The 9,230-nt window shown below is 66.2% G+C and overlaps 2 protein-coding genes across 2 annotated transcripts in view; both read left to right on the top strand.

The window, feature by feature from the left end:
* Positions 1 to 2,054: 2,054 nt before the first annotated feature.
* EMIHUDRAFT_247911 (hypothetical protein) lies at positions 2,055 to 4,740 on the top strand (the record flags this gene model as incomplete). The annotated part of the gene is made up of 6 exons (XM_005763856.1): positions 2,055 to 2,061; positions 2,138 to 2,349; positions 3,259 to 3,316; positions 3,558 to 3,670; positions 3,955 to 4,344; positions 4,504 to 4,740. The coding sequence occupies 6 exons, from the start codon at positions 2,055 to 2,057 to the stop codon at positions 4,738 to 4,740; spliced, it is 1,017 nt and encodes a 338-aa protein (XP_005763913.1).
* Positions 4,741 to 8,379: 3,639 nt separating this feature from the next.
* Positions 8,380 to 9,230, top strand: part of EMIHUDRAFT_316961 (hypothetical protein) — a gene marked incomplete at both ends in the record, with an annotated part of 1,189 nt that continues 338 nt past the window's right edge. Inside the window, 4 exons of the mRNA XM_005763855.1 lie at positions 8,380 to 8,516; positions 8,638 to 8,656; positions 8,757 to 8,898; positions 9,043 to 9,191. Of these exons, the coding sequence (XP_005763912.1) occupies positions 8,380 to 8,516; positions 8,638 to 8,656; positions 8,757 to 8,898; positions 9,043 to 9,191 (447 nt within the window). The remainder of the gene's footprint in view (positions 8,517 to 8,637; positions 8,657 to 8,756; positions 8,899 to 9,042; positions 9,192 to 9,230) is intronic.

The following is a 9,230-nucleotide window of genomic DNA, read 5'->3' as shown; positions in this document are numbered from 1 at the left end:
GAGGATGGCGACGTGAGCTGGTTCGACATCCCCGACGGCGCGGGCGCGGACCCGGCCTTTGCCCACGGCGGCGTCAACGGGTACGACGACCTGCCGATGAGAGAGTACCTCGTCGAGCTCAAGTGAGGAGGTTGTTTTGGGGCGTGAGTGACACACACACACACACACACACACGGTTGTTTTGGGGCCCTTTGTGGTCTGAAAAAAGAAAAATCCACTGGTGGCGCCGATGGCCTCCCACCGCATCGGCGCCCGCGTCGCGGGCCTCTCGCCAGCGCAGCTGTGCGCCATCATCGAGGCGCAGGCGGGCGCGAGCCGTCTGGGGGGGCGACCCCCCCATCTTTGTTTACCGAATGCGTCTCTGGATTAGAGTGCGTCTAGTAGGCCTCCTACTTAGACGCTCGCTGTCCTCGGTATGCTCGAGCATCCTAAGATGCGCGAGTCTATATTAGTTGCTCCGCGCATCCCGAATTGCTCGCGGCATCTCCGATTGGCGTTGCTGTCTCAAAAGACGCGCCGTGCATACTGTGAACAGCGCGTGTCTCAGAAGACGCGCGCATATTTTGAACAGCGTGTGGATCTCAAGAAATACACGCACGTATAAAAACAAAAAAGAAAACGAAAAGTCGGTGTGGCGAGCGCTGCGCGGCGGGCCGTGCCCCCGGCTGTGCGCCGCGGCTGCTGCGCTACTACTCGCACAGCCGCGGCGCGCCCACCCGAGCACTCGTGGGTGGGCGCCCTATAGCCTCTCCGCGCAACGTGCTGGGGCACGGACAGCGGCTCTCACGTGTGGCAGCGGCAGCAGGCCCACCGCTGCACCGACTCACACTGAACAGCACGCACAGGACACAGTCACAGAACACTGCCCCTGACGCCACTCACGGCCACGGGCTACTCAGACTTGGACACAGGCACCTCGCTTAGCACTCCGTGCACGTGGCTGCCGGTTGCCGTCACCAGCGCCGCTTCCTGCCCAGATCAAACACCTGCGACGTGGCGGAGGCGATGAGCGGCCCGCGGTCGCCGTGAGAGCGCGCGTGGTGGGCGACGGCTCACCGATCGAGCGGAAGCGGTCACGCTGTGGGGGCGGCGGAAGCGGTCACGCTGTGGGGGCGGCGGCGAGGCGGGCAAGCCACCCGCAGATCCCCAGAAGGACGCCGTCGCGAGGTCGAGGGCGGGCGGCGGGGGCGGCGAGAGCGAGGCGCGAGGCGCGAGGCGGTGTTGGCGGCGGCGGTGGCGCGGGCGGCGGCGGTCACGGAGCGGGGGCGAGAGGGTGGTGGCGAGCAAGACACCCGTGCGCGCTGCGCGGTCGCCGTTCTGACTCACATGCCTGCGGACAGCGCCGACGGGTGGTGAGGAGGGCGGCGAGCCGGCGGGCACGGTGTGCGCGCGGTCGCCGCGCGCTGGTGGGCGACAGCTCACCGAGCGAGGAGCGAGGAGCGAGTCGGGATGCCCGGTCCCTCAAATCGCCAAGTCAAACAAGAAAAACCGCGCGGCTGGCCGACTCTCGGAAGTACGCTGTCTTCCGTGTCTAGGCGCACGCCCACGCCCTCAGCCTCGAACTGGCCCCGCTACCTGCCGCGCAAACTGGTTGGTGGGGGGGGGAGGCGGCGTCGCCGTCGGATCGTCGTAAGCAGTGCATGCAACTTTGGTCTTTGCGCCCAGAGCTCGTGGCGCGAGCAGATGCATGCGCGGTGCTGAGAACCTGGTTCTCCAGGAGGGGCAGGCCGCGAGGAGAGACCTCACACGAGCACTCAAGGCAGGGCCCCCAGGGGGTGCCGAGAGATCACACCGCCTTTTCGTGCTCCCTGGCTCCCTGCTCCCCCCTCGGTGCCCGGTGCACCCGACACACGGTGTCTCCTGAGACGCTTCCCTGTCCAAGTATAGTAAAATGTGATCTAGTATGCAAGTGCCATCTCAGAACAGCTGTGCATCTATAGATGCTTGTGGCGTCTAAGATGGAACGCGTAACAAAAGACACGGCGCGGCTATCTCCAGGACAGCCATCGCATCCTAGAATGCCCTGTGTACCCGAGACACATGGTATCTTTGAGATGAAAAGTGCGTCCTAGAATGCGTTTTTGCATTCTAGGACGCATCGGTAAACAAAGATGGGGGGGTCGCCCCCCCAGACGAGCGACGCCGCGCTGCGCGTGGGCCGTGGCGGAGGAGCACGCCGCACGGCTCGTGGAGCAGCCCGAGTGGGTGTTCTCCGAGGTCCTCCTCTCGCCGGACCTCGCCCCGCACATCCTCGCCCAGCTGCCGACCACGGAGCACGCCGTCAAGGGGACGTGCCGCGCGTGGCGCCGCGGCTGGAAGGAGACGCTGAAGAAGCGCGAGAGGCCGCGCGTGGTCGTAATCGGCGGCGAAGGCAGCGACGACGAGGTTGTCAACTCGCTGGAGCGGTACGACCCGTCCACAAACGAGTGGGAGGAGGAGGCTGTGGCGCCGATGCCAACGGCACGAAGGTATGTCGGCATGGCGGTGCTCGACGGCAAGCTGTACGCGGTGGGCGGCCAGAGTGAGGCTGATGGCGAGGATGAGGCTGACCTCGCAACTTCCAACCTGGTGGAGCGGTACGACTTTGCTACGAAGTCGTGGGAGGCTCTGTGGCGCCGATGGCGACGGCGCGGCAGGAACACGCCGTGGCGGTGCTCGACGGCAAGCTGTACGCTGTGGGCGGCTTCAACCACGGCGACCTCAGCTCGGTGGAGCGGTACGACCCGGCGACGAATGCGTGGGAGGCGGTGGCGACGATGGATTCGGCGCGGCAGGAACACGCCGTGGCGGTGCTCGACGGCAAGCTGTACGCTGTGGGAGGCTTCAACGCCGGCTACCTCACCTCGGTCGAGCGTTACGACCCCGCGCTGGATGCATGGGAGGCTGTGGCGCCGATGGCGGTGCGGCGGGCAGGTTTCGGCGTGGCGGTGCTCGACGGCAAGCTGTACGCTGTTGGCGGGTGCGCGGGCAATGGCCACCTCAGCTCGGTGGAGCGGTACGACCCGGCTGCGAACGCGTGGGAAGCGGTGGCGCCGATGGCAGAGACGCGGTATAAGCTCGCCGTGGCGGTGCTGGACGGCAGGTTGTATGCGGTGGGCGGAACGGATGTCGGCTACAACGCCCTCAGCTCGGTCGAGCGGTACGGCTTGGGTACGAATGCGTGGGAGGCAGTCGCTCCGATGGTGACGGCGCGCCTCAATTTTGGCGTGGCCTCGCTGAGGGGTTAAAGAACTAACTGGCTATCTGTCTAACAAAAAGCAAAAGAGAAAGCGAAGCCAAAAAAACGATTGCGTAAACGGCGTCACAAAGCCCGCCGGTTTTGATCGACAATCGTGAGATTGACCGCCGTCGACCAGAGAATTGACGGCAGCATGCAGACGATGTGCCAGCTTGCACGGCGCTCGCGCCGCGCCGGCTGGCTCATCGAGCGCGCTCTCTGGCTCCGTCCGGGCCACGCGCGGCGCCGCGCGTGCCTCGCGCCACTCGCCTCGGCTGGCAGTACAGCGCCAAAGCCGCCTCGCAAACACCGCGCACAGCACCAGCATGCTGCCCACCAGGCAGCAGAGTGCTGCACCGGCGTGCAGCGGATGCTGCGGCGCTGCGGCGCCGCCTCCCCGCCCTGTCCACGGAGCAGGCGAGCGGCGGCACGGCCTTCCACCAGCTGCAGGAGGTGCGCACTTCCCGGTGGAAGCACCAGATGCTCCCTCCGCATACGCAGCTTTGCGCAGCGCAGCGTACGGGCCACGCCACGCAAAGCCGACCCTCAGTCTGCCCGAGAGGCTGTCTGAGGAAGGCCTGGCAAGCGTGTACTCGACTCCTCCGCGGCCATGCCCTCCGCCCGGGCGAGCGAGGAACGGGGACACCACCATTTCTGGAATCGTGTGTCCCCGAAGCAAGGAGTTTGAATATTCAGAATTCTTTTCGCGGAAAATGGCCGCTGGTCTACTAGCGCAGGCGGCCCTCTCGGCGGCCCTCTCCTCCCCGCTCTCGGGCTGCTGGTCTCGCTGCGACGCGGTCACTCGCCTCGCCTCACCCACGCTATTCTGCACCCCGTCTGTCCGCTTGGCGGTGGCAGCAGAGGGCACTCCGCCTCCGGCTCCGCTCACCCTGTCAAAGGTCGCCGAGCTCGTCGAGGCCACCTTTGTCCGTGCCTGCATGGACGCGGCGCGCGGCGACGTCACCACACTTAAGCTCTTCATCGCGTCTGCTGTGGGCGGCTACCGGCTCGGGGTGCCGCTGCCTGCGCTGGGCTCCGCGGTCGCGGCGTGCGAAGCGGAGCACTCGACCGCGGGCCGGCCGCTGCTGCCGGAGGAGGCGGAGCTGCGGACGCTGTGGCTCTCCCTCGTCTACCTTACCCTCGAGGCGGAGGGGGCAGCCGCGCCGCCCGGCGGGGACGGCGGGGACGGCGGGGACGGCGGGGACGGCGGGGACGGCGGGGAGGCGCTGCTTGCCGCTACCAGCGTCGACGCGAGCGCGCGCGACGAGTACTCTCCCCTGGTGGAGGAGGTGCGGAGAAAGGTTGGCGGGGGCGCCGCGCTCGGCGACCTCTCGGTGGACGACCTCGTCGGCGCCGACCCGCAGCGCACGCCGCTCAGGGCCGCCGTGCTCGCAAACTGCGTCCGCGTGGTGTTTCTGACGCTCGGCGTACTCGGCGACGAGCGGGCGGCGGGCGCGACGACGGCGCGGCCCTACATCCCGGGGACGGGGCCCAAGCGCGGCGACGGGCAGCCGGCGTGGTGATTCGCTCAGAGTACCTCAGACCCAGTATGGCCTGTTGAGTCCGGCGCCGCTCGCCCTCGCGGCGGTCCAGTGTGCAGTGAGCAGTGTCGCGGTCGAGCTGTGCGCTCACAAGGAGTGGTGGCATGTACGTAAAAAGGCCTGTCAATTGACAGAGTACCGTATGCCTCCAGTCCACGCTCCAGCTAGCAGCAGCACCGCGCGCGCGCGCCTCACAGTCACTCGTGTGTATCGCGCGCCTTGCGGGGGGGGCGCGGAAAAGAGGAACCTCTTAGCGCCCTCGCCATGGTGCTGCAAGCAGTGCCGGGCGACGACGACTTACCGCCTCCCGGTCCCCCTCGGCACTCACCCCCACGCCCCCAGTATCGAGAGCGCCACCCAAAAGGAGGCGGACAGCCATGGAGGTCACCGAATGGAGGGCGAACGGCACGATACGAAAAGGCAGGGCGAGGCGGATGGAGAAAGAATTTAAACAAAAGAACTCTCTCTCGCAGCAGACAGGCGACACAGGTGCGAACTGGCGCGTGCTAGAATTCTTAAGATACAAGCCTCTCTCACAGCACACTGGCACGACAAGGGCGCCGGCGCGGCGGTCAGCCCAGCCAAGGATGACGGCACCACGCCGCTGTTCATAGCGTGCCACAACGGCCACCTCGAGTGCGCCCAGCTGCTCTTGAAGGCTGGCGCGGCGACCGACCAAGCCAGTGACGACGGCACCACGCCGCTGTACATCGCGTGTCAGAACAACAACCTCGGGTGCGTCCGGCTGCTTCTCGAGGCTGGCGCGGCGCTCAACCAAGCGGAGATGAGCGGCGCCACGCCTCTGTACATCGCGAGCCAGGACAACCACCTCGAGTGCGTCCGGCTGCACCTCGAGGCTGGCGCGGCGCTCAACCAAGCGGAGATGAGCGGCGCCACGCCTCTGTACATCGCGAGCCAGAACGACCGCCTAGTGCCAACCGCCCCGCCGGGCCCGGCGCACCCCGACCGGACGCGCGAGTGCTTCGATGCGCCGAATTGGAGCGCTCGGGGAGGAATTCTCTGCGAAGCGCCGTGTTCAGTCCAACATGTCGGAAGAGCACATCGGCGCTGGCATGGAAATGCGAGCCACTCATGCGCAGGTGGTGGTGCACCGACGGCAGCAGCGACGGCACGTCTGCTCGCCTGCTCGCCAGCCCGCAGTGCATGTGCTGCGGCTTAAAGTGAGTGTCCCACCCGGGCGACTGTGATCAGCGCGACGCCTTACCTTTGTTGTCTCTGCAGACAATGGGGGAGTGTGAGAGATAAGGCGACTCAGGAGCTTTCACACCTCTCCGGTCCCAGACAGAGGAGACTTGTCCCCTGTGGAGAGAGTGTGTGTGAACAGTCGTGAGACGCCATCCGTCGGGCCGAAGTCCTTCCCGACTGTTTGCTTTGTGTGCAACCGCGTCTTCCCTGCTCTCCTTTTAGTGCTCTACATCGCTACATCCTCCCGATTCAAAGAAAGAAAGAAAGAAAACAGACAACCCAAGGGAGGGATGGGAGGACGGCACGCCGCCACCACACAGGGATTTTAAGGAGAGGAGTGTGATGCGCTAGCCGTCGCCCACCCTAGGGAGTCTGCCTCTTCCTATCTCTTTTCGCAGTCTCTCGCCGATTCTCGCTGCAACCTTCATGCCACCTCGCGGCCGTCCCATTCTCGTCGTTCTCTCCCTTGTCACTTCCTCCGTCGCGTCATTCTCTTCCGCCTCGTCCTGCGCCGCCGCCGCCTGCCGTTCCCTTGTTCTCTCGGCTTCTTTCGCCTTTCGGCGCAGCTCCGCCCTCCTTGCTGCATATCCTGGCCCCTCGAGTCTATCGAGCTCCCCTCGCGCAAGGACCACATTTCTGACTCCCACTCCGATCATTTGCCTACAGGTCATGTTGTTGCTCAGGTCCACTCTCTCTTCGAAGACTCGTGCCTCTACGGATGATGCCGGCGCTGGGGTCCCCTTCGGATGCATCGTGACATCTGACAACTGAATTTCCACTGGTTCGTCCTCCTCGGAGTCATCTTCCCCGTCCTCCTTCCGTTCGGCTCTTCGCTCGGTACGTTCGGTGTGGCTCACCCTCCATGCCGTGAACAGGCGCTTTATCCACCCTATATTCTTCTCTCGTTCCTCTGCCCGTGCCTTGGTCTTGTCGTTGTTTCGCACCCATGTCTGTATGGCAATCGAGGCTGCCTTCCCCACTACCTGTAGTTCACTCGTCACCTCTCCCGCGAGCTCCCTTCTCTTTCTTTCGGGTATGGAGTCCGTGAGTGCGGGTAGCGTGCAGGCAATCACGGGCGCTATTTTGTCGTACTCCTCTTCGGCGAGCGCTCCAAATCTAGACCCTTTCGCTTTTAAGGAGGCTGCCCTCGCTCGTCTCAGGAATGTGGCGGTGTCTTTTGAGTCCGGCGCCTCCCGTTCAACTCTTGCTGTCGCCCTCGCTGTGTGTTTGTCGAGCTTCCGCATGAAGTGACGCGCCTCTTCCTTATTTCCAACGCAGTTGCCGCTCAGTATGTGCGCCAACGACGCCTGTGGTGGCTCACTGTCTTCTTGTTTCCAGTCGTCCCAGTCTTTCAGCTCCCCGCGTCTCCTCCTCGCCTCGCGCGCCTCTTTTGTGGCCTCATCCCTAGCCGCTTTGCACGCTCTGCATCCCCAGAACGCACTTCTCGTGGCGGGGCCCCTCATTCCCCGCTTCTTTTCCCCCTCTAAAATACGCCTGTGGTGCGCCCCATGTGGCACCCCGACCTGTTGTCTCACCCTGGCCCCCAAGATCGTTTTGGTCGTCACATTGTGATCCCCGACGTCGTCGAATGTCGCCCGCCTATCCTTCCCCCCGTTCTCGTCTGGTAATCTCATCTTATTATCCCATCGATGTTTGAGGCTGGCTACCGCCACTTCGCTCCACAACCGTCCCGCCACCCCTGCCGTGTGCGATCCCTCCCGATTCACAGAATGGCGGTGCTTCGCGCGTTTTTCTTGTTTTCCTGGAGCTGCTGCTTGAACCACGATGGCCAGCACGAGCACCGCGATGATCCGCGTCCGGCGGAACGAGCGCCAGCCGCGCAAGGCGGGCAGCGGTCGGCAGACGACGCCGCGCGACTTCACCATCGACTTGCTCGGCGTCCTCACGCAGTCGCGCGGCCCGCTGCTCGAGGCGTCGGCAGCGCTGCGGCAGCAGCAGCCGCCGCCGGCCGCCGCCGGCGCAGCGGGATGCTCCTCTGCGGCGGAGGACCCCCAGGCGGCGCCTTCCGCCTTCGACCCGCAGCTCGCGCCCACTCCCTTCCGCCGCTCCAACAAGGTCATGCGGACGCCCGCTCCTGTCTCGGAAAAGGCGGCGGGCGGGGCGTCGCCGCCCCCGCCGGATTCAGGCTGCGAGGAGCCGGCGCCGCTTCCGATGATGGCGCTGGGCGACGACGAGTGTGGGCCGCCGAGCGGCCCCTCGCAAGGCCCGCCACCGTTCACGGAGGCGGCGGAGGGCGCAGCGGCGGAGGAGGAGTCGGCGTCGGCAGCCGGGGACGCAGGAGAGGCTCCGCCGCCGGTCGAGGTTGGCGAGGCGGAGGAGGCGGCCGCGCTGCGCCGCTCGATGGGCACGTCCCCCCTCTCTGCGGCGGAGGAGGAGGAGCGGCAGCGCCGCTCGATGGGCACCTCTCCCATCGCGCCGGGCTTGCTCGAGGCTGCGGCGGGAGGCGCGTCGTGCGGCGCAGACGAGGCGGCGCCGATGGAGACGGACGGCTGCTCGGACGCGGGCTCACCCGCTGCGTTCGACGACAACGAGTCTCTCGACGGGAGCGACGGCGGCGGCGACGAGACACAGGAGGCGAGGGGCACACTAGCCGCTCCCCACACCGCCCCCCGCTGCCGTCTCTGCCCGCCCGATCGGCCTCTCCCATCGCAGCGCGCCAGCCAGCAGCCTTGTGCCAGCAGCACACCGCGGCGCGACGCCCGCCCGCCTGCAGCCTGCGGCACCACCGGGGCCCCACCATCGACTAACCCGAGCCCCAACCCTAACGGCAGCCCGACGGCGGACCGACACTTGACGAGCTCGTGCGGCAAAACATCGAGGAAAAGTTCGAGCAGCCGCCGCAGCCAGCCGCGCCGAAGCCGCGGGCGGGTCGCAAGCGGAAGACGTCGCTCGACCGGATCGGCCGCCTCGAAGGTGCGGAGAGGGGAGCAGCTCCCTCCTGCCCACACACACACACACCGCTTCCACGCACAAACGCACAGACACGCACACCGGCGGGGCCTTTTCCATCGAACGCCCATCTCCCTCCCATCTCCCCCCCTCGCCTCTGCTCGCCAGGCGAAGTCGCGGCGCGGACCGGCCTCGTCGTGGACCCAGCCTCGCAGGGCGCGCGCCGCTCGAAGCGCAACCGCATCCAGCCTCTCGAGTACTGGCGGAATGAGCGCGTCGAGTACGGCCGCCGCGACTCTGCTAAGTTTGAGTGCCCCGTGGCGGCGCGACGCTCCGGCTTTCCCCTGCCCTCTCCT

The sequence above is a fragment of the Emiliania huxleyi genome (genome assembly GCF_000372725.1).
Source record: "Emiliania huxleyi CCMP1516 unplaced genomic scaffold EMIHUscaffold_615, whole genome shotgun sequence".
NCBI classification, from domain to species: domain Eukaryota; phylum Haptophyta; order Isochrysidales; family Noelaerhabdaceae; genus Emiliania; species Emiliania huxleyi.
The sequence above is the reverse complement of the archived record's forward strand: the minus strand, read 5'-3'. Positions and strand labels throughout refer to the sequence as shown.